The following is a 25,116-nucleotide window of genomic DNA, read 5'->3' on the forward strand; positions in this document are numbered from 1 at the left end:
GTGAAAACATATCAAAGAATGGGAGCAGGTGGGCCTCAGGTGGGCCTAGAACATGGATTTCCCCAGGATATCTCCTTGAGCCCTGACCCCATCTGCTGCCCCGCTGTCTTCACACCTGTAAAGAAGGGCTAAATGTGCCCAGAGTTCCCCTGATGCGGCTGCCCAGGTAATGGCCAGTGAAGGGGACCAGAGTCCCAGTCTCAGGGCATACATGTAGATCAAACACCAAGGCTGAAGGTGGTGGCTCAGGGTAGTCGGAGAGGCAACTAATAGAATCTCTCAAGAAGGTATCAAAGAGGGGCCAGAGCCTGTTCAGATGGATGTACAGGCAAAAATGTCAGACAGTTACAACAGTTGCATTTGTGACACACTCACACAATTCCATCCTCCCCCGACAGTGATGTCACCTGGCTTTTAACTTCCATGTGCCAGTCCATCTCAGCCCTCCTGTATCACCCACCCCCACCTCCGCAGATACCTGGAGGGAAGGTGGGCTCCAAAGCCCCAGATCAATGCAAAAAGAAAGCTGCTGACAGCCAGCAAGTGCTCCTTGCGCTGATTAGGTACATCATCACTGTCAACCTGAGGCAGGTTCAGAGAGCTGCTTTTGGAGGACTTGCAGCTTTGGGCCATAGGATCACTAAAGCTGAGGTCCTCTGCAAAGGTCACGATGGTCAGAATAGGAGCCGAGGTAGGAAAAAGTGGGATGGGGGTGAGGGAAGACATAGACACTGGCTCTGTCACTGTCAACTTTCAATCCCCAGGCCCAAATCCACCAAAGAAGCCATGCTGTAGGTGCTGGCTATATGCCAGCTGTCTTTAAAGCCCCTTCTCTCCAAACCATCCCTTATTTTCCCTTCCCTTCACCTGAGATATGTGCCTTCTCCTTCTCATCTATGCGTAGGTGGGGGTCAAGAAGACAACGTAAGACACGGGCCAGGCTGGTGACTTCAGCCACGCCTGGGCAAATGGCCTGCTGCCCATGTACCTGCAGCAGGGAGCTGGCACCCTGGTGGGTGAGGAATCCGAATGTTGCTGGCACCAGCACTTCAGCCAGGTGGTTGAGCTCAGTGACTGTCTGGAGCTGCAGGTGGTACTCATGGGGCAGGGCTGCCATCAGGACACTAAGCATATCCTTCCAAGTCTGCTCCCCACCACACCAGACTAGGGCACACTGGCCCACCACTGCGGGAGACATGCCTGTTACATCTCCCACCTCCATCAGGAGAAAAGTACCTGGGGGTCGTGCTATCTGTTGACCATTGGGGAGGCTGAGCTGGGGGACTTCGCCCAGGAGGCAAGTGATGGAGTCCATCCAAGCGGCATTGGCAACCCCGTCACATATTATCCAGTGCTGGATCCCACCTGATTCCTGTGGTGGCTCCTTTGGGCCCACAGTCTGACACGGACTGGGTGTACGAAGCAGCCTAGGGAAGATGCCATGGTGCCAGCAGGGACCTTCTAGCCATCCCAGGAATTCCTGGGGGCTGAGGACATTGGGATACAGGTGTGTGATCTCCACAGGCTGGCAGCCCTGGGTTGAGGTGTCCTCCCTGGCTGCCAGCCGATTCTGGATCTTAAATAAGCTGTGCCAACAAGTGGTCTTGCCACTGCCTGCAGGTCCCAGGAGCAAAACCCCCAGAGCTTGGCCCAGAGCCTGTCTCAGCTGCTCCAGGGATCCCAAAATTTCAGGGCTAGGATGGAGGCCTATCTGCTGCAGTTCCTCCAGCAGCAGTGGCTTCCTCGGTGTATGTGCTACAGGCTCCGCCAGCACCTGTCTGGCATTAGGGAAGAGCCCACAGAGCAGCTCTTGGAGGTTGTGCAGATGGGTACCCTTGAGGATGCTGAACAGTGGTGAATGTAGCAGAGCTCGCAGTAGGGCAGCCTCCTCGATCACAGCTAGGGACTTGGACTCGTCCTTGGTCGCATTTAAATCCTGTATCATGTCTTCTAGTACCTGCTTGAGCAGTGGCAGGCGGCAAGGCAGAGGTGCAGCCACCAGCTCACGCTCTAGGGAGAAGAATTTAGATAGGCGGGAAGCCATGCGGGAGGCATCCCGCATCCCTGCACCCAGTAGGGTCAGCTCTGCCACTTGTTGCAGGTCAGGCAGTGTCAATGCCACAGGCCGCAGTAGCAAGTGCAGGTTGGCAGGCACAGCAGGGCTCAGGGAACGCAGCGTCAGGAGAGAACCATAGCCAAGGCGTATATATACATGATGTTTCTCAAATAAGCCACTGCCGAGGAGCTGGGGTTGCGTGGGGTCGACAGTGCTGGTGCTCCTGGAGGCTTCCTGATACAGTGGAGCGTAGAGGTGTTGCAGTTCAGCTAGGCGCTGGCCCAAGGCAGAGAGCAAGCCAAGGGGCAGGCGTTGAGCTGCTTCCAACAGCAGCCAGGCACCACCCTGCAAGGCACCATTCAGGTAGTTGCTCAGACTTTGGGCCTCTATCTGAGGCAGGCAAGGCATCGTCACCAGCTGGCGCCCCAGGGCCTGTGCCAGGCTCTTCACCATGGCTGCCTTGCCCACTCCATCAGGACCCAGTAGAGTTCCACAGGCTACCTCCTCCAAGGCTAATAACAGTACCAGGGCTGGCCGCTCGGGCAGCAGGCTGGGCAGAGACCCTAGTCTGGGACCCAGGTACTCATAATTGTACAGGAAGGACCGGCCTAGCACGTCTATCCAACATGCAGCTGGCGATGGAGAAGTCTCAGTAGATGCAATAGTCTTGAGACTCTGCAGAGGGCTCTGGGGGATGACGTCAGGTGAACCCAGGCGGTATTTGAGTTGGCGAGCCCAGTGGAAATCTTTCAGATCACTGACCTGGTGCTCCTGCAGCAGCTGTGCTATATCTCGGTGAGTCACTGCCATGACCAGCAGGGCACTGAGCAGGCTGGTCTGGCGGACAGAAGGCAGGGGCTGCTCACCCTGGGAGGCCCTCTGGGCCCGTATAAAATGTACCAGTGCCTCAAGCTTGCACACATGCATGGGGACCATGGCCAGGGTCCTCCCCTCAAGCAGAGCCTCCTCCATCTCCGCCCACCATACCACTTCCTCTGCCACCAGCACACACTGCCATGGGAAGGCCTGGACTAGGTCGAGCCAGTGGTGGACATATAGCTGTGGGGGCAGCTGGCCTTTCTGGGGCAGCTGCTTGAAGGTCTCATCTAGGGATGGGCCCAGAGCAAGACGGGATGCCACACAGTCCTGCAACATGTGCACCAGTGCTGAACGCAGGCAATTCTCCAGAAAGGCCAGCCATTTGGGGAGATCTGGATGCAGAGGAATGGACACCGGCAGCTTAACCTCCTCCCCACCTGCCCCAAGCACTGCTACTGCCTCCATCTGAGTGGATGTGTTTGGGCTTGACTCTCGGTCATCTGTGTTTCTATCGGTTGGGCTGGACTTGAAGCTCACAGCATGCACATGAGGAAAGCAGCGTCGTACCCACAGCTGGGCCTCACACGACTCCAGTGGGGAAGCCAGCAGTGCCACCAGCTCACTATCACTGAGGAAGAAGAGGCGGGGGAAATGAGTACACACCCGATAGAGCACACTCTTCAGAGCCATAATGATGCCCTCCAGCTCCACTGAGCCTGCTTGCAGCAGTTGTTGCAGCTGCTGGCCTTGGAAAAGAGGGCTCCGTTTGACACTCGGCACTATAAGTGACAGAACCAAGGGGTCACCTACAGAGATCAACATCAGGGTCCGATACTGATCATCCATGGCCTTGAACCGGGAGTTCTGCGGTAAGAGAGGGGATAAGAGTAAAGTCAGCTCTCCCTCCTTACCCTGAGCCCCATTATGCAGTAGCCCTTGTCCACCTGCCTCACCCTTCTTCCCTACCAGGTCAGGATTCGGAAACTCAATCTTCATCTCGTGCAGAACTTTATTCAGAAAAATCCACTTCTGCTGAAAAATCACCCACACCTTCAGCAGAGCACCTGTATGAGCAACCAGAGGAACACTGGAGGGAGACTGGGGTTCTAGCTTCTAAAAAGGGGTCCAGCTGGGCCTGACCTCTCAGGGTGCCCCCCCAAAAAATACTCAGTAGGACCCAGGGACCTTGTTTGGAAAACAGCAAACTTTCACCGTGAATAAACTTTCACCTGGTCATCTGAGCCCAGGAAGTGGCTCTGAAGGAGATCTTCACTCTGTTCTGATCTTCCCCTACCCAACCCCCACCTCTCACCCCAAACCTCCAGGCCATTCCACCTCAGGTCCCATCCATTCCCCCAGCTTAGAGGCCTATACTCACTCAAGCTATGCATGATGGTCACCCACTCCAAAGCTATTTTGTTTAAGTCTCCTGACTTTTGGATGGCCAGGATCTTGAACAACATCTGAAGACTTTCCTGGATAGAATCCTGCAGGCTGCTGTAATCTAAGGAAGTGGATTCCTGAGCTAGTAGTCAGATGGGGCAAGGGCAGGGGTTACTATTACCCAAATTACACTGAAACTCACAGTTCCCAGGTATTCTCTAGAAGACCCAAACATATTTTTTTCTGCTAGTTGAAAAATATGCTCACCTAGAATCAGAGTGTGTTTACAAGCCTATTCAGTAAGTTATAATCGTAGTTACACAATTTAATCTAATGTTAACCACTGAAATATGTTGCTAGTTCTTTTTAAAAATATTTTAAAATATTTTATTTATTTGAAACAGAGAGAGAGAGTGAGCATGAGCAGAGGAGAGGGGCAGAGGGAGAGGGAGAAGCAGACTGCCCACTGAGCAGGGAAGCCGATAGTGCAGGGCTTGATCCCAGGACCCTGAGATCACAACCTGAGCTGAAAGCAGATGCTTAGGCAACTGAGCCACCCAGGCACCTCAAGAGTTGCTGATTCTATGGAAACAATGGAAAGCCTCCAGTAAAGGTGAGTGATAAAAACATGGTATTAAATTAGGTATAAGCCAGCCAATTTTTAAAAAATGGGAAATTATAATAAAATCTAGAAAAATTCTGGACTCCAGCAACATCACAAGTGTCTTCATCACTGCTCGACTTTATAGAAACTGAAAGCGGAAACAGTAGATGTTGCATTAATGCAAGAAAAGCAGCGAGGAACTTGTATTAGTTGCCTGCAAATCAAAGTAAAGCTCTTGTCTTTAGGCTAAAAGGTTAGTAAATAAATGTATGTTTGTATGTTTAAGCTAAAGTAAAATATATATATATCATATTTTATGATCTCCCTATTAACTAACTTTGAATTTGCCAGTTGGGTTTCAAGTGAGTTGGGTGAGAGAATTTCTCCTCTACTGGCAATTCCCTAACTGTACCATCTCAAGTGGCTGGGCTTGTGCTGTTCCCTCTGCCTGGAATGCCCTCCTCTCCCTGTAAGTTTGGCAAACTCCTTTGGGAGTTTGGGAGTCAACATGAGGACTTTGCCTATGGGAAGGGAAGATTCCTCTTGACTCTCCTTGGTCCTTTGAAGCTGGGCCTCTTTCTGAGATTCTACTGCCTTCAGTAGATTCTCCATCATGCACTCATCTCTATTCCATTGTCCTCTCTCACTGGACTAGGGAGCTCCTGAGGACAGGACTTTTGCCTGTGAACCTCAGCATCTCCTGCGTTTGGCTCAGAGAAGGCAGGGAAGCTTGATGTAGGAATGACAGAAGAGTGAATGAGTGGGGCAAAAAGATCAGACAGCAGGATGCAATCTAGAGGAAAGAGCACTAGAAAATGGAAAGACGTGACCATGAGGTACTACTGCTCAGTACACCCAGAAAGGGGAGGACCTTTGCTGAAGAGGCCAGGTGTTGGGCAGGAGGGAGGGAGCAGGGAGCTCCCTAGATCAAGACTTAAAAGAAGCTCCATGGAAGACACTGTCTCAGGACAGACTGAGGTCTCCTGCTGCCCGATAAGGATGGGCCGCTAGCTGGAGAAGCTCCACAGAGCTTGGTGGACATGGTGGATGAATTTGGCCCCTAGCAGTGGGCTATCACTGGGCCCCAATGGCTGGCTCTCACCTGAGAGGACGAAGGTGCCGCTGTCCTGGCTCACCACCTCCCACTGGGGGCTGCGGACCTCGTGCTTCTTGGAGCGCTCCGATGCTGGGGGCTCATAGGGCACGTGCAGGATGAAGTTGATCAGTCGCAGCTGGCGTGTCTCCCAGCCCCGCTGCAGCTGCCGGAGGGTTTCTTGGGCATGGACTCTTTCATTTTCACACTGCCAGATCTGGAACAGCTGGGTCTCAGGAGCCAGCCCTGGCTGATAATGGCTCAGGGGCTAGCCTTGAAGCTGGGACTCAAAGGCCAAGGCTCAGGGGAGTGGAAGTGTCAGAGATGGAGAGCAGGCCCACTTGGCTTCAGACAGGTCAGCAGCAGCATACTTTGACCTAAAGCTGCTGCCTTGAAACTCACTCTTTTGCAAGGTTTCAGCTAAGGAGACACTACCTTAACCAGTTCAAGTTGGAACAGGGCAGGTGTACAGAGAACATCTGCTGTCCTGTGTGCCCAAAACTTTGGGGCTGCCACTCAGTTCTTTCTGGGGGTGGGGCACACACTCAGTCAGCATCTGAAACCGCCCATCAGATTGCCCACACCCTCCAAACAGGACAGCAAACTCAACCTCCCACCTTCCCACCCATAAGCCAGTATCCTCGGTCCCCTGTCACAAGGGGCTGCTGGGACTTAACTAGATCTATTAGAGCTTAGCAAATAGGTTTTGGGCTTTGACCAATTCCTTAGGGCCCCACCTGATTGATTCGATCTGCAAATTCCAGCAGCGGACAACTGAGCAGCTGGCCCAGTGTTAGGAGTTCCATGTTGTGGAGACTGCCTAGCCCTAGGGCTGGAGGTAAAGGGGAGAAGTCAGAGCAACACCCAGTGTATGGCAGAGTTCAGTTTATATCCCAGAGTCCCAGATCTGCAACCCTGAGCCCAGCCCAGCCCAGCCCAGCTCCTAGACAGCAGATCTGAAAGTACAACATAGAGCTAAGAATCCAGAATGTAGGGTCCAGAGCACAACACAGAGCCCAGAGCAAAGACTCTAGCCTTAGTCTAGTCCAAGTCAGCAGAGAAGACCCACATGATGGTGCAGGAGACTAGAAATGTTAGTCCCTGTGGGGGTAAGACAAGGAGGAATCCAGGGAGGACAGGTGTTGCCTCCAGCAGCAGCAGGGAATCCAGGTGCTACACTGTTCTAACCCCCAAGTCCTTCCCTTCCCCTCCCTGACTCTACCCAAAACACACCTTGAAGAAGGGCTTGGAAGTTCTGGAGTTGGAGGCTGCCGAGCTTGGTCAGTAATGGCAGGTAGCTGCGAAACTCCTCCAGCATGCGCATGCAGTGCAGCAGAACTGGGCTGTGCAGCCCCAGGGTTGTACTCATCCGGGCTGCCTCTGTCAGCCAGCCATCGGTCTTCTCCTGGGCCATAGTCATGCTGAACTGTAGGGAAAAAGGCTCACTGTCAGCTGGAGACCCTTCCCCACCTGTCCCCACAGACTCCACCCTCAGGCAGGAACTCCAAGGAAGGGCGTCAGCACCTTGGCAAAAGCCATGCACTTCCATTCGCTGATGTTTTCAGAGATGACTCGGTACAGGTGCCAGATGCGCTGCTGCTGCACAATCGGACGGGTCCCACAGACTGGCAAGGGCACAGGACTCTCGTCCCCTGTGGGATAGGGTTGGTTGAAGCCTGAGCTGTGTGTGGAGAAGGGGCATGATGGGGAGTGGTCAGTCAAGAGCTCCTAATGGCCAAAATGAAGGTCTTCAAAGTGCCAGGGGTGGGGTAGCCAAAATTGTTCAGTCCAATGTAGGTGGAGACCATCCAAATACAGTTTTTCCAAGGAAAGACTATCTGGGAAAATGTGATGGCAGCACAAGAGAAGGGTTCTTCTTCTGTTAGCCTCCATCTCACTGACTCCGCTCCAGCCACACCAGGCTCTCTCCAGTTTCTCGGTGCACCAGGCATGCTCCCTCCTGCTGAGGGCCTCTGACTTGCAGTTCATTATTTCTGGAACACTCTTCCTCAGAGAATCATATACTTCATTCCCTCACCAAATTCAAGTCCTTCTGCTTGAGGCCTGTGTAGCCCAAGCCTTTACAAACTATCTACCCTCTCTGGCATTCTCAACACCTCTCACCTGCTCTATTCTTTTTTTCTATGCCACCTGTCACTTTCTAAAATACTCCATAATTTGGTTGTATTTTACGTTTACTATTTGTTGTCTTTCTCTTCCAGCTACAATGTTGGGCCTGTGAGGGCAGGTGATTTGTTATCTGCCCATTGATATACTGCAAGCCCAGTGCACAGTATAGGCACTCAACAAATATGTTAGACAGATGAATAAGTCCAGTGAGAGGCATATGAAAATGATTTGTCCCATAGAGGGCCATAAAGGATAAATGGTGACACTTTCCTATTTTGCGTATTTCTTGTCATTATTCCCTCCCTTCATCTCATAAGCTGCTGCATTAATTCTTGACTAATAATTTATATTCAGTTGTGAGACAGGTGTCAAATGTAATTTGCAGTTAATAATTATAGTACTGAGAAGGCACCTAGGTGGCTCAGTTGGTTGGGTGTCCAACTCTTGGTTTCGGCTCAGGTCATGATTTCATCAGTAGTGAGATGGAGCTCTGTGTCAGCTCCGCACTCAGTGGGGAGTCTGCTTGGGGTATCTCTCCCTCTGCTCCCACCCCACCCCCACAGAGGTATATGCTCTCCCTTTCAAATAAATCTTTTAAAATAATCATAATTATGATAGTACTGAGGTTTGTAACTTACTTAAGAGACATCAGACAAGATTCAAGGATATTGCAGTAAAATTGTCATTCTCATTCATTTGAATTCTAATATACTTTCTTGAGAGAAAAAATGATAACACCCGAATGCTGGGAATTATGCATCTTACATGTGTAAGCATCATCCATTGTGGAGATCAGAATACTGAGAGGCTTAGAATCACTATCAGGCTATCAGAGCTCTCATCTGACCAAAAAAAAAAAAAAAAAAAACACGTAATTTTAAACTCTTCCAATCTTCCTTTGTCTAAACTCAAAAGATCTGACTAGAGACTCATATAATCTTTGATAGCAGTTGTCTCAACATCAAATACTGGACAAGTGAAGAACTTCCTTTGTAAGAAAGAACAGGCACTATATCTCCAGAAACATGAGAAAGACAATCTTGAGGATTAATAGCAAATATCCTCTGACAGACATTTGCTGTAGTATCTACACAGTAAATTCCACTGCATTTTAAAACTTTCTATTTGGAAGTGATTTCAATTTTTTTTTTTTTTTGAGAAAGAGACCATGGGAGTGGAGGGGATGAGGGGAGTGGCAGAGGGAGAGAATCTTAAGCAAATTCCACACTGAATGCAGAACCTGACAAAGAGCTCAGTCTCACAACCCTGAGATCATGATTCGAGCCAAAATCAAGAGTCCAACACTTAACTGACTGAGACACCCAGACACTACGTGATTTCAAATTTTTTTAAGTTGCAAGCAAAAGCAGTAAAAAGAATATCTACATACCATTTCTTCGGATTCACCTTTTGCTAACATTTTGCCCATTCTCTTTATCATTTGTGTTTACATGCTCTGTGTGTGTATGGGCATATGTATACACAAACACATAATTCTTTTCTGAACTATTTAAAGATAAATTACATATTTCATGGCCCTGTTTATCCCCAAACACTCAGATGTGTATTTACTAAGAACAGGGATATATATTACATTGATATACTTTAATACAGTCCTTTCCAATGTTATCAGTTGACCTAATAATGTCCTATATAGCATTTTTCCCCTCAAGTATAGTATCCGTCCAAGATCAAGTACCACATTCACTTGTCATGTCTCTTTAACGTCTTTCATCTAGAACAATCTTCACATCCTTTATATTTTCTAATAGATATTTTTTAAGTATATAGACCCCCTTCTCCTTTTTTTGTTAGCAGAAAGTTCATAATGTTGTGCTTTCCTGATTTTCTTCACAACTGAAGTTATACATTCTCAGCTGGACTACTGAATAGGTATTGTGTCTTCTGGGTACCATGTCTTGGAGGAACATGATTTCCATCTCTCCCTCATTGGTGATGTTAACCTTTGATCACCTGGTCAAAATGTTGCCCAATTTCCCCACTAAATAATTGCTAGTTTTTTTTCTCCTCCCTTCCAACTAATAAGTAGTCTCTGTAGGAAATCTCTAAGAATGTGCAAATGTTCTACTCCTCATCAAATCTGCCCTCAGATTTGACATCCACTGATGATCCTTACCTGATTCAATATTTACCAGAATGTTTACAAAATGATGATTTTTCCCTCCAGATTTTCTCCTTCCCCATTTACCAGCTGACTCCTGCCATTCTACTCTAAGTGCAAGTCCTCATTTCTCCCTCATTGATTTATGTATTTATTTATTATTAGCATGGATAATAAGCTCATATATTCCTATTTTTCCAATAGTTTACTTTGTACTTTGGTGCTCAAACTGTCCCAGATTTGGCCAGTTGACATCCCTTCTGTGTCCTTGTGACATGCTCCCATCACTTACTAAAGGAATTTATTACTCTCTTACTTTCTGGATTAAAAAAATATCCTAGGCTTATCTTATATCTATCCTGTGGTAGTCCTGGAATCATCCACTCTCTGAGGAGCCCTAGTAAGCAATGATCTTAGCAACTAAGATCTACTCAGGTTTATATACACATATACACACATTCATGTACATATACACATGCATATAAGCATGCATACACAAACAATATGTGTGCATGGGACGCATGGGTGGCTCAGTGGTTTAGTGTCTGCCTTCCGGCTCAGGACATGATCCGGGAGTCCTGGGATTGAGTCCACATCAGGCTCCCATAGGAAGCCTGCTTCTCTCTCTGCCTATGTCTCTGCCTCTGTCTCTGTGTCTTTCATGAATAAATAAATAAAATCTTAAATACATACATGTGTACATTTTTAAATGCAATGGAAATTACAGAGAGTAGAAGTTTATAAGATCAGCTCATGATTTTTCTCCAGAATTCAGAATAAAGGAATGAATAATGATGAAGATTAAAGAAATGGAGAAGAGTTCCAGAAAATCCAACATATAAGTATGAATTCTGGAAGGAAACCAGAGAAAATATAATAAGAACCATTATCAAATAACTGATGAACAGATTACCTAGCCAGGAAAAAAATTAGATTGGTATCATATTTACCCATATTGCCAACTATCAGAAGGCAATGATGCAGGTTGGAGAAAAAATTTTGTGACTCCAGAATGCAATATTTAGCCAAGCTGTGATATAAGGACCTTATAAAGTCATTCTAGGCATAAAGAGCTTAAAAATTTTAACACCTCAAACTTCCTTCTTAGAAAAAATACTCAAAAGAAATATTATAGCCACTTAAGAATTAAAATAATGAAAAGATGTGATATTTCTAAAAATAGTAATGTGATAACATGGATGGACTTAGAGGGTATTACGCTAAGTGAAATAAGTCAGATAAAGACAAATACCATATTTCACTTATATATGGAATCTAAAAAACCAAAACCAATGAATAATCAAACAAAAAGCAGAAACAGACCCATAAATATAGAGAACAAACTGAGAGTTGCCAGAAGGGAGGGGGTAAGGGGCTGGGCAAAATGGGTGACGGAGAGTGGAAGATTCAGCTCTAGTTATGGAATGAAGAAGTCACGGGGATGAAAGGGACAGCATAGGGGTATAAACAATGGTACTGTAATAGAATTGTATGGTGACAGATGGTAGCTACACTTGTGGTCATCACAGCATAATGTACAGAATCACTTCTCAAATCATTATATTGTATCCCTGAAACTACTGTAACATTGGTTGTCAACTATACTTCAATTAAAACAAAAATGGTAGTGGGTAAATAAAGCCAGTAAACCTTAGAGGTCAAAATAGTTGTTAGCTTTGTTATTAAACTAAGCAAAGGTCAAAAGTTTGAGTAAAATAAAACATACATAATGGAAAATAATGAGTAGTATTAATAACCTAGCTCTAAGATCCTGGATTCTTTTAACAAAAACTGAGAGTTTGGTGGTGAAGAGCCAGGGATGGAAGAAGGAACTAACAGCAGTCCTGTGGGGTTTCCTGGGCCTGACATCACAAGGCCTGAGCCCCCACTCTGCTTTTTCACCAACATCCCCAGTCCCTAGAGGAAAGTTCAAGGTCTGGGGTCTATGTCAATTAGAGTATGGGACCAGGGGATACTCTCCATACTTGGCCAAAGAAAATGCCCTTTGCTTGAGGATGGTTCAGGGTGTCCTCTACTTTACATTTGGCCTAATGGCCCTGGGGCTGGGGATGCCCACAGGCAGAGTTGATAATAGTTGGTAGTTGGCCAAGAGGCAACTCAGAAGCAATGTGACCTTCCAGGGGATAAAAGTAACTGATCAAAGTGACTGCACCTACGAAAAGAAACTCAAGCCCACGAAGTTCTTTATGTGCAGAAGGGAACTAGTCTAGGGAATCATTGTGCAGAGGGCTAAGACCGATAGTTCTGTCCTGGTCTCTTCCTATGGGCAAGAATCTCAGCAGCTGCCCCTCTATACCACATTGGCTGGAAACAGTGGCTATGGCTTATTAAGACCCTTTTTTCTAGGCCCTGCCCGCTAGTACAGAACTGGGCTGAATAGGCTAAGAACTACAATGAGGGCACCTTTACATTTCTCTTGCACAGACTTCTAGCCCTCTAACCCCATCACATTCTAATGGAATGTTCACTTATTTGCCTCCCCTACCAGACTGTAAGCCCCCTGATCCCCTGCCCTAAGTACAACCCTCGACAAAGCCAATGTATGAAGATTTTGTCCTGCAACTTTCATTTATAAGTGAGACTAAATAAAATGAAGCTATGTGATTCCCAAGACTTTCCTAGGGACTCTCAGGACACAGGACCCTTATCTCAGTTGGAGGGTCTATCACAGAGTGGTGGGGGCAGGGCAGGGATCCTCAGTACCAGTGAAGGTGGCATAGGCATGGTGCAGCTCACTGAGGTGGCTGGCTGTGTTCTGGAACTGACGCTCCAGGGAGATGAGCTGGCGCTCAGTGCTCCTCTGCTCTTGTGTTGGGTCCATGAAGGGGCCAGATAGGGCCTTGTCAATCAGGCCTTCCAGCTCCACCAATGCTGCTGCTATCAGCTGCTGCAGCTTGGGCACGATAGCATATCGCTTGCTGAGTAGAAACTCTGAGGCCTGGCTTTTCTCGAATTGAAATGCCTCCCACACATCCAGGAGCTGTGGGGCAAGCAGAGTGCAGTCAAGAAGTGGGCATCGGGGAGGAGGGTGGGAGGCATGGGTGACTTCAGGAATTGCCTTCTCACCGAGATGTCCAGGGCCTCATTCTCATCACTAAAGAGGCTAAAGTGGTTGCGGATGACTTCGTGGAGTGACCGTATGTATTCCATTCGCTCCTCCAGCATGTTGTACTGCTCGTTGGCTTCATTTAACTGCAGGGGTTACAGCATGAGACCAGGACCCCCACAACCCTGCACACCAGTTTGGGCTTATCCCTGAGGGCACTCCTGCCTTCTAGAGGCTCCAGACCCTAGCAGCCTCCTTTTACCCAACTGGGATCAGGGGGCACAATGGGATCAGATCCCATCTGACCCAGGTCTCTGTGAAGACAGCATAGCTCTTCCCAACCAAATCATTACTCTGTTGACAGGACAATAGATCCCTTGCTGACCATCACAGAGAGCAGAACCACGTCTCTCATTATGCCAGGGCCTCTGCCTGACTTGAGGAAACTGACGGCCATGAGAATAGGGTGAGGGTTAGTAAGGGCAGATCACATACATGAGCATCGGGGCCCACTGGGAGCTCACCAGAGACCTGAAGAAAGTGTGCTGAGCAGGTGATCAAGATGGAAAAGGAAGATGCGAGGAGCCTACCTTTTGGGAGCACCGTGCAATGGCATGAATGTCTGAATTGATGCCCTGGAAGACCTCTGTGAAATCCCTGAGCTCTGTTATTAGTTGCTGACTGCGGGTCCAGCACTCATTCTGCACATGTGTAAGAATGTCCTTCCTGATGCTATCCAGCTTGGATTCTGAAGAAAAGAGAGAGTTAGGTCTTTGGGGTTTATTGAAAGGGAAGGGGTGCTGGGGAAATGCTGTGGGTCCAGAGTGGGGAAGGGGGAAAGGGAAATCAGACCATGAACTCATTCCCTCACTCAGTGAGCACTTACAGACCCCTGCCTAGTGTCTGGTCAAGGCTGCTATTCACTGGTGCTGTCCACAGCTCTCCACACCAGGCTGTGCTGGGCACCAGGAGATCAGGGTGAGTGGGTGAGACAGGAAGTGTTCCCACCCTCAGAAGTTGACAGTATGGTGGCAGAGACAGACAAATGAACAATCACAAACCAGTGTGATAAAGGCTCTGTGAGGTCTCAGGAGCCCTCAGCCTGACATAGTGAAAGGAGAGGAGGCCTGAGGAGGCTGGGAAAGGCTTCCTCTGGGAGGAAACAATGGAGTTGAGTGTGTCAAGTAGGTAATGCTCCAAAGAGCAAAGGCACATCAAGCAGATGAAATAGCACACCTTGCAAAGGCATGGGAATGACATGTTCATGAATGGCAGAATGCCCTATTGGGATCAAAGTTTTCTGTTTGGGGAGTCTTAGTGGCTCTACTCTGGGAGAAGAGGTACCAAGGACAATGTGTAATCTGCTTTTTTTGTTTTTAAGGGTTAACAGAAAGAAGCTGTCAGGTGCATATGGGGCTAGAAGGTTATCTTGGAGGCTGCCTTTGGTGATATGAACATCTCCACTGTTTCTAAGAGCAGGAATAATACCAAATCACTGACACCACTAAGATATTATTGATTATAAGAAGCATCACACCTGGGCAGCCCCAGTGGCGCAGCGCTTTAGCGCCGCCTGCAACCCAGGGCGTGATCCTGGAGACCCAGGATCAAGTCCCACGTCAAGCTCCCTGCATGGAGCCTACTTCTCTCTCTGCCTGTGTCTCTGCCTCTCTTTCTCTCGCTCTGTATCTCTCATGAGTAAATAAAATAAAAATAAAATCTTAAAAAAAATTTTTTAAAAAAAGAAGCACCACACCAAAAGAAAAAAGCGATGCCACCTAAACTCTAGCATGCCATCAATTATAAAACACCTTTTAAGTTCAGAGATGTTAAAATATGCAAAGAACAGCAAAATACAATATAGAAATATGATATGCAGGGGTGCCTGCTTGACCCAATCAGTTAAGTGTCCAATTCTTGATCTCAGCTCAGGTCTCAGGTCTTGATCTCAGGATCATGAGTTCAAGCCCTGCATCCAGCATAAAGCTTACTTACAAAAAAAAAAAAAAAGTAGTATGATATGGAGTATAGCATGAAATACAGTATAGTATGTTTGCTTACTGCATTCCATATAGAATGTCAACTACTAAAAAAAAAAAAAAAAAAAAAGAATGTCAACTACTTTGCCTGTATTAACCCTTTTAATACAGAGTTACAGAACTTTTCTCACAAAAACCCTTCGAGGTAGATAATATTTTTGTCCATGTTTTTTATAGATAAGCAAACTGAGCCTCATAGAGTTTCAACAATATTATCAATATCAAATAGTGGCAACAAAAGTCCAGGACCAGTTGGCTTCACAGGCAAATTCTACCAAGCATTTAAAGAAGAGTCAATACCTATTCTTCTTGGGGATCCCTGGATGGCTCAGTGGTTTAGTGCCTGCCTTCAGCCTGTTGTGTGATCCTGGAGGCCCGGGATCGAGTCCCACATCAGGTTCCCTGCTTCTCTCTTTGTCTATGTCTCTGCCTCTCTCTCTCTCTGTGCCTCTCATGAATAAATAAATAAAATCTTTTAAAAATATACATATTCTTCTCAAACTATTCCAAGAAATAGAAAAGGAAGGAAAACTTTTAAATTCATTCTACATGTTTCTTCAACAAATAGTATTGGGAAAACTAGACAGCCACATGCAAAAGAATGAAACTGGGCTACTTTTTTATACCATACCCACAAATAGATTCAAAATGGGTTAAAGACCTAAATGTGAGAATTGAAACCATAAAAATCCTAGAAGAGAACTCAGGCAGTAACCTCTTTGACATTGGCCATAGCAACTTCTTTCTAAAAATGTCTCCTGAGGCAAGAGAAACAAAAGCAAAAATGAACTATTGGGACTTCATCAAAATAAAAAGCTTTTGCACAGTAAAGGATACAATAAGCAAAACTAAAAGGTAACCTACAGAATGGGAGAAGATATCTGCATGTGATATATCTGATAAAGGATTAGTATCGGAAGTATATAAAGAGCTTATAAAACTCAACACTCCAAAAATGAATAATACAATTAAGAAATGGACAGATGGGGCCTGTGTCTCTGCCTCTCTCTCTCTCTTTCTCTGTGTGTGTCTCTCTCATGAATAAATAAATAAAACTCTTAAAAAAAAAAGTTCAGATGGGGATCCCTGGGTGGCTCAGCAGTTTGGCACCTGCCTTTGGCCCAGGGCGTGACCCCGGGGTCCCGGGATCGAGTCCCGCATCGGGCTTCCTGCATAAAGCCTGCTTCACCCTCTGCCGGTGTCTCTGCCTCTTTCTCTCTCTGTCTCTCATGAATAAATAAATAAAATCTTAAAAAAAAAAGGAAATGGGCAGATGACAGGAATACTTTTCCAAATCAGACATATAGATAGCCAACAGGCACATGAAAAGATGCTCAATATCACTCATCATCAGCGAAACTATAATAACTTATCACCTCACACATGTCAGAATGGTTAAAATTAATAACATTAAAAACAACAAGTCTTGGGACACCCGAATGGCTCAAGTGGTTGAGCATCTGCCTTTAGCTTAGATTGTGATCCTGGGGTCCTGAGATTGAGTCCCACATCGGGCTCTCTGAGGGGAGCCTGCTTCTCCCTCTGCCTATGTCTCTGACTCTCTCTCTCTGTGTTTCTCATGAATAAATAAATAAAATATTTTTTTAAAAAAAGAAACAAGTCTTGGCAAGGATGTGGAAAAAGAGGAACCTCTTGCATCGTTGGTGGGAATACAGACTGTACAGCCTCTGGAAAACAATATGGAGTTTCTCAAAAAGTTAAAAATAGAACTACCCTATGATCCAGCAACTGCCCTACTAGGTATTTACCCACAGAATACAAAAAATACTAATTCAAAGGGATACATGCACCCAAATGTTTATAGCAGAATTATCTACAATAGCCAAATTATGGAAGCAACCCAAGTATCCACTGACTGATGAATGGACAGAGAAGCTGTGGTATATATACACAATGGAATATTATTCCGCCATAAAAAGAATTAAACCTTGTCATTTGCAAAACTGATGGAGCTAGAGAGTATTATGCTAAGCAAAATAACTCAGACAGAGACAGACAAATACTATATGCTTTCACTCATATGTAGAATTTAAGAAACAAAACAACTGAGCAAAGGGGAGAAAAGACAGAGAGAGGCAAACCAAGAAACAGGCTCTTAACTATATAGAGAGCAAACTGATGGTTACCAGAGGGAGGTGGGTGGGGGGTGGGGGTATGGGATGAAAGAGCACAGTTGTAGTGATGAGCACCAGGTAATGTACGTAAGTGATGAATCACTATATTGTATACCTGAAACTAATAGTACACTGTATGTTAACTAACTGGGATTTAAATAATAGCTTAAAAAAGTGGGGCTCCTGGGTGGCTCAGTAGGTTAAGCATCTGCCTTTGGCTCAGGTCATGATCTCAAAGTCCTGGGATCGAGCCCCACACTGGGCTCCCCAATTGCTGGAGTGTCTGCTTCTCCTTCTCCCTCTGTCTCCTCTCCTCTCCTCTGCTCATGCTCTGTCTCTGTCTCTCTCAAATAAATAAATAAAATCTTTAAAAAAAAATCACACAGTGGCAGAGCAAAGATTCAAACTCAGACAGCCTGGTTCCACGGATCATGGAAATACACTGGGCATGACCCTTCTGGAGCCTTGAAGGAAATAACCAATGGGACTCAATACCAAGAGCTGAGACTGAGAAAACCGAGAGAGAGGGAGCCCCTCTAGAGACTGAGGAAACCGAGAGAGAGGGAGCCCCTCTAGAGACTGAGGAAACCGAGAGAGAGGGAGCCCCTAGAGGGGCACCTGAGGTTGAGTAGAACACAAGGAAGAGAACTTATCCCTTTCCAAACTAGCCCTGTGGCCTATCACGGTAGCTAGGCTATTGCTATCAAGAGCAGTGTCAGGGCAGGTGACGGCAGAGAGGAGCTCAACAGCGACATCGTATGGTATAAGACCGCAATAGATCGAAAATACCAGGGCTGCTGAGGGGCAGAAATTGGAGATGGATGGAAAAGCAGATTTGAGTGGTATTTAGGAAGCAGAAGGAAGGAAGGAATTTGGTGACAGGTGAGATGTGGTGGAGTAAGGAAGAGGGAAGACTAAAGGATGAACACTAACTCACAAAAGTGAATAATTATGTCATTCACAGTTAAGGAAGTCCAGGCAGAAGAGGAACAGCGTTGGAGGATAAGCAGACAAGATTAGATCACAAGAAGGTTGAGGTTGGCAGAGGGGAATAAGGTTAAGTGAAAAAATTAAGTACCTACTGCATGCCTGTTTCAATGCTAGAAACATTGCAAATAACACCTCATTTACTCTTCCTTGTCATAATCCTGTGAGTGACGACATTATTATGTCCATGTTACAAACAAATGAACGGAAGCTCAGTGATCTGAGGTCACATAAACCAGTGAAAAGCAGACCCAGGATTCTGAACCCCATGTTGCTCTCTCTCCATCTGTTCTTCTTGAAGAGGCCAGTTGATCTTGGACTTAAGGACCAAGAATCTAACAAACTAGAAAGAACAGAGACTTCCTAAATAACATTGGAGCAAAGCCTGCCCAAAACAGGGTCAGAAGCCAAGTAGGCCAGTCATAGGCCCTCTCTATTCCTGCCATGCCAGCCCGAACCCCCTGTACATTTAGGTGGGGTGGAGGGAAGTATGGGGAATTTCTTCGGCCCAAACGATGTATAATTAGGCATGTACTTTCATCTGCTGAAGAGCAAAGACAAGGAGGGCAAGGCAGGCAAGCATTTTCAAGCAAGCTCTTTCGGGGCCACCCAAGGCCACCCACCTTCATAAGGAAAGTAAGCATGGGCCATGGGTTTGATAGCATCTACTCTTTGCAGGAAGCCAACACTATTGGTCATTGTGAGCTAGGTGAGAAAACAAATCAATGTTTTCTAGAAGAACAAATCAATGGCCTCCCAATCTACCCTACTGTGAGACTTTCTAAGGCCAGCTTCTAGGCAGAGACACTTTACTAGTAGCCTGAGACAGCCTTCCTTTGGGAAGGAAGGAAAAAAACAAAGGAATGAAACTAGGTCTTAAACCAGATTTCTCAGAAACCCAGGGAGACCAACAACTGGGCCCTAGCCTAGCATGGGTACATAGAGACAAGAGGGAAACTGAGATGGGTTGAAGAGGAAACAGATGGCACAGTGGGCTTGAGCTCCACTTTCCATGTGGCAGTTTGGGAAGATACCACTTTTCAGAGTGTCTGTGTGTTAATGCATTGTGGCAAAAAGAGGACCAAATACACTGCTGCTCCCAAGTCCTCCACAATTCCCAAATGGGAGGGGATACAGAAGACAAGGAGAGTTAATAACCAGTGAGCCTGATGAGTTCCTATGTAGAGTAGTGATGGGTTTCTATGTAGATTCCTGAAGCAGAAGCTATGGGGCCGGCCAGCCTAAGATGAAGACTAGGTGAAGGGTTCACTAAAATCACAAGGATCTGCAAAGCCATCAGGAGCCAATGCAGGGCAAAGTCACCAAAGCAGACACTCTGGGCTCCTACTAGCCAAGAGAACACACATAGTTACACCAGCTTAGGCCACAGCCGCACCAGAGCAGCAATGTTAAAAGGAGGTCAGAGACCAGGCAAGATGTACTACATCTCAGCGACGGTTGACAGAAGCCAGTAAAGAAGAGCCTACAGTCCAGCAGCTCTCTCCAATGCCAGATGCCACCTTGCAGGGGAAGAGGAGCAGAGCGCACTTGAGAATAAAAACAACCTAGATCTGTAGAATGAATTTTGAATTGACCAAATACCCGAAATAGCCTGAATTCACTTTCAATTGGAATACATTCTTCCATCATCTGCAGAAGTTGGGACTACAGAGTAGGACAATAACAGTTAAAGAGAATAACTTTTTATACGTGCATATTATAGTGTCAACTCTGACTGCTCCATGTGGAGAGGGGCACTCTCGATTCCCAAGAATATCTGCAAAGAAACTGAGCACACTAGCCTAAGGAGTAGGTTAAGATTTTTCTTAGTCATATTTGGTTTGAACTACTTCCATGCCAAAAAAAATAGAAGGTGTCAGGTGACAGAAATGTAACTCCAGAAAGTATGGGGAATGAGCAGAACCTATCTTCTGTAATAATCATACCTTTAATTGCAAAGGGAAGGGCCTGAGACCTGGCTTTTTGGAGGTTCTATAGGTCCAATGAGGGGCCTTCACCAAAAGTCCTTGGAGGACATTCCAAGCCCAAGGAGGGCCACGTGGATAAGATAAGGAAGGTGGAAGGAAAGAAGATAAAAAGCACTCACCCATCTCTAACTGTACATGATGGCAGCTCAGCAGCATCAATCTGCCTTTTGTGACTAACTTGTTAGGTATATTGGAGACACGGGTCTGCCAAACGTTCAGGCAGCTCACCAGCATTACGTAGTTCTTGATAGGACAACCTCTCATGGACTCCAGCTTCTGAGGCCCCCAGGCTTGCAGGAACTCATGAATGCCTGTCATCCAGTGATGTTCCCTGCAGAATTCCTTCACCTCCCGCAGCATGCCCTAGGCACAGACAAGGTGCTTAGGGCAGAGGTGGGTGCCTATCACTGCCCTCCTTAAACCTCTGTTCTCACCTCCAGCAAGGTCTGTTGCATAGTCAGTGCCTGCTGGATTCGGGGACTGTTGTCCAGGTCCTCTTGCAGCTGCTTAAAGTTGAAGGGCAAGAACTGGCCCCCCAGCTGGTACCCACGGACTTCCAAGGGTTGAGTAACTGTGTGAGACTTCCAGGGCCACACCAATCCTGTATTTGGGCCACAGAAGATGTGCACAGCCTCGCTGGGCTGGCCCTGAAGTTTGGGCATCACGAATTCTGTGTTCAAATCTTCTTCTTCTTCTTCTTCTTCTTCTTCTTCTTCTTCTTCTTCTTCCTCTTCCTCTTCCTCTTCCTCTTCTTTTTCTAGTGGGGCACATGCCATAATCGTCCATGAGTACTCCGCAGGGCCTCCACACAACCTCTCTCTCTATGTGAGCGTATACATTACACACACACATATAAACACACACACACACACACACACACACATGCACACACACTCCTTGCTCCTGAGTTTACACATACATCTATATCACAAACACAGACCCACTGAGGGAATTTATTATTTAGGGTTCAAGTTCAGAAAACAGAATTTACTTTAGTTAGTATAAGCAGTAAGGGAATTATTATAGAATATTAAATGGTTTGCAAATAGTTGGAAGAACTGAAAAACAAAAATACTCTAGGCTGAGCATCTATGGCTCTGTGCTGCCTGGCAATTGGGATGTCACTGCCACACTACCAGCTACAAAAGCATACTACCTCTGTTATGATCTCCTCCAGCAGAATGGTTGGCATATATGCTGTCTCTTTCCCATTCTTACCTTAGTTCTGAATTGAAGTCTCATTCAGATCTAAATCACAAACAACACTTAGCTGCAAGGAGGTCTGGGAAATGTAGTTCATAGAACTCTAGCCTCTGCAGAACAGAGGAGATAACAAAGATGGTGCGCATGGCAGTCCTCAGTACCTGCCTCAAGGAATATCTTTGAGGCTGGCTTCCCCTTTAACTTCTTAGAAACTGGTTAATTGCCAATTTCACTATATGTGTTAAAACTTTGTGCAAAATGGGGGAAAAGCATCGAAATGTTCAGAAATTAGATGCACAGTACCAACACCTAAAAATAAAGTGCTCCCCCACCAAGGCTCAGTCCTCGGATCTCATCTCTTCTCCATCTGTATTTACTTTCTAGTAGAACTCATCCAGTTTCATGTTTTTAAATACCATCTATTTGCTCTCAAATTTATATTTGGTTCGCATCTCTCCCTGAATTCCAATCTCATTTAAACAACTGCCTATTCCATATCTCTACTTGGATGTCTAACATGCACCTCAAAAAGAGCTTTGATTTCTCCCTTACCCCAAACTGCTCCTCCTACAGTCTTCCAACTTCAGCAAATGCAAACTGAATCTTTCCAGTTGTTCCAGTCAAAAACTTGAGTTATCTTTGACTCTTACCCCCCCCACACACAACACAAAATCCATTGAGTCTATATTCAAAACATCTCCAGAATCCAACCAACTCTCATCACCTCCACCATCACCTACCCCCTTGCTCTACTCCAAGCTATCAGCAGATCTCGCTGCATTGCTGCAATATGCTTCTGACTTGTCTCCCTGCTTTGGGCTCTTGCCTCCAAAGCTTTATAGTCTCTGCCCTACATAACATCAAGAATGATCCTTTAAAAATAATGCCAGAGGGGCACCTGGGTGGCGCAGCGGTTGAGCGTCTGCCTTCAGCCCAGGGCCTGATCCTGGAGACCCTGAATCGAGTCCTGAGTCGGGCTCCCTGCATGGAGCCTGCTTCTCCCTCTGCCTTTGTCTCTGCCTCTCTCTCTCTCTTCGTTTGACAGAGGTCTCATGAATAAATAAATAAAATCTTAAAAAAAAGATAAAAAATAAAATTTTAAAAATAATGCCAGAAGAGATTCTGGAAACACGAGAGACTCCTAACACTGGGAAACGAACAAGGGGTGGTGGAAAGGTAGGTGTGGGGTGGTTGGGGTGACTGGGTGACGGGCACTGAGGGGGGCACTTGATGGGATGAGCACTGGGTGTTATGCTATATGTTAGCAAATTGAACTCTAATAAAAGAAATTTTTTAAAAAAGAGATTCTGGAGAAATGGTGGAAGTGACAGTGTTGTTTTGAAATCTTTCCCAAGTTCCTATGTAAAACGACATAAAAGTGACAATTAGACAACAAAATTCCAGACCCAACAACATTTTAGTGAAAATGGAAGCAGGAGATCTTTACAAATCCCAAAACAAAAGTAAGTGGGGACAAAGCACCTACACACTCAAGACTTACATGGCATCGCTGTTTGTAGGGAAGGAAGCAGAGGGGAGCAATGAGACAACTGACAGAACTAAGACTAGGAAAACAGTTTGTATTGGAATACTCCATGGGCATCTCCTGGAAGGCAGAAGGCCAGTCTAAGAACAGAAGGTAAGAGTGGAGGGAATGTGTCCACTCCAAGAGCTGGTGATGTAAAGTCTATAGGAGCTGAAGCAGTCTATGCCCGAAACTCCTGAAACCAACTGGCCAGGGCTCCCTTCTGGGACAGAGCTTGACACTAAGAAAAAACTGCTGGGGGTGAAATTACAACTGAGCAGAATGGAAGCAAGAGAGAAAAAGAAGAGTCCAGACAAAAGTAGGAGAGCAAAACAGGAACCAGGAAATCTGAAAGCTGGCCACTGGGTGCCTGGGTGGCTTAGTCAGTAAAGTGTCTGCCTTTGGCTTGGGTCATGATCTCAGGGTCCTGGGATCAAGTCCCTGCATCGGGCTTCCTGCTTAGAGGGGAGTCTGCATCTCCCTCTCCCTCTGCTGCTCTCTCTCTCTTTCTCCCTCAAATAAGTAAGTAAGTAAGTAAGTAAGTAAGTAAGTAAGTAAATAAATAAATAAATAAATAAATAAATAAAATCTTTAAAAAGAAAGAAAGCTGACCACTAGTTTTTGAACACTACCGAAAAACAATTAAAAAGGAGGGGCAGCCCAGATGGTTCAGTGGTTTAGCACCGCCTTCAGCCCAGGGCGTGATCCTGGACTCCTGGGATTGAGTCCCATGTCAGGCTCCCTGCATGGAGCCTGCTTCTCCCTCTGCCTGTGTCTCTGCCTCTCTCTCTCTCTCTCTCTCTCTCTGTCTCTCATGAATAAACAAATAAATCTTTAAAAAAATTGTAAAGGTAACTGAGAGGTTAAAAAGTCATTTTGAAATTCACCTCCTCCTAAAACTGTAGAAAAATTTTAAAAAGTTCAAATTTTTTATTTTAGAAAAGTTTAGAAAAGCTCATGTGTTTTCCAAAGGTGAGAAACAGAAAAGTACCAACATCAAACCCATAGGAAATCCTTATAAGGAAAAAGAATAAGGACAGAATAACACTGTTAGGGACAATGAGATCATGTCAAGAAACAAGATCAAAACAAGCCCACTGCAAAACAAGGTAAAAGACACTAGAAAAATTATGGAAGTCATGAAAGTAGAACACATTAGAAAAATTAGAAAAATTCAGAAATCTTTTGATAGAATTCAGGAAGGAATTAGAAAAGAAAAAAATCATTTCAGAATGAAACGTAACTAAAAAGGAATTTAAGAGCAAATAAATTTAACAGCTAATACCTTAATAGAAATAAAAGGCAAAAAAGTAAAACTATAAAATAAAAAAGAAAAAGGCATTTTTTTTTTAACTTTCAAGATAAAGGGATGAATATTTGGTATAGATGGTAAGGATGTATACATATATCAGGAATCCCTGAAGAAAAATCCAAGACAAGGGAAGAGATCAATACTAAAAAACTTCAATTAAAGAAAACTTTCCTGCAATAAAAGACATAAAACTACATTTTGAGGAGTTCCTGGGTAGCACAGTCGGTTAAGCAGCTGACTCTTGATTTCAGCTCAGGTCATGATCTCGGAGTCCTGGGATGGAGCCCTGCATTTGGCTCTGAGCTCAGCAGGGAGCCTGCTTGAGATTCTCTCCCCCTGTCCCTCCCCCTACTCATGTGCAAGCTCTCTCTCTCTCAAACAATCTTTAAAAGACAAAAACAAAAGCTACATTTTGAGACAGCATACTTGAGAATACTGCTCACAGTGTTCAATAACAAGACATAGTCTACTGAAATTACTGAATTTAAGAAAAAAAGAAAAAAATGTTTCAGTCACCCAGGAAAAAAGGGAAATAAAATTTTGCTCCCACAAGCCCTTCCTAAAGAATCTAAATAGAGAATGAGCTTCAGACAAAATTGCTGAGAGACTGATCAACATAAAGACTGCTGGTTAGCTTAAATATATTGTCATTT

The 25,116-nt window shown here is 45.6% G+C and overlaps 1 protein-coding gene across 1 annotated transcript in view; it reads right to left on the minus strand.

Annotated features, from left to right (window-relative positions):
* DNHD1 (dynein heavy chain domain 1) overlaps window positions 1–25,116 on the minus strand; it is a 79,505-nt gene that overhangs the window by 26,551 nt on the left and 27,838 nt on the right. The window contains 14 exon segments of the mRNA XM_041729837.1: window positions 116–308; window positions 479–656; window positions 868–3,739; window positions 3,842–3,939; window positions 4,254–4,379; window positions 5,965–6,172; window positions 6,693–6,787; window positions 7,189–7,381; window positions 7,480–7,607; window positions 12,932–13,258; window positions 13,261–13,420; window positions 13,865–14,022; window positions 20,543–20,786; window positions 20,858–21,123. Of these exon segments, the coding sequence (XP_041585771.1) occupies window positions 116–308; window positions 479–656; window positions 868–3,739; window positions 3,842–3,939; window positions 4,254–4,379; window positions 5,965–6,172; window positions 6,693–6,787; window positions 7,189–7,381; window positions 7,480–7,607; window positions 12,932–13,258; window positions 13,261–13,420; window positions 13,865–14,022; window positions 20,543–20,786; window positions 20,858–21,123 (5,246 nt within the window).

Source organism: Vulpes lagopus, chromosome 15 (genome assembly GCF_018345385.1).
Source record: "Vulpes lagopus strain Blue_001 chromosome 15, ASM1834538v1, whole genome shotgun sequence".
NCBI lineage: Eukaryota > Metazoa > Chordata > Mammalia > Carnivora > Canidae > Vulpes > Vulpes lagopus.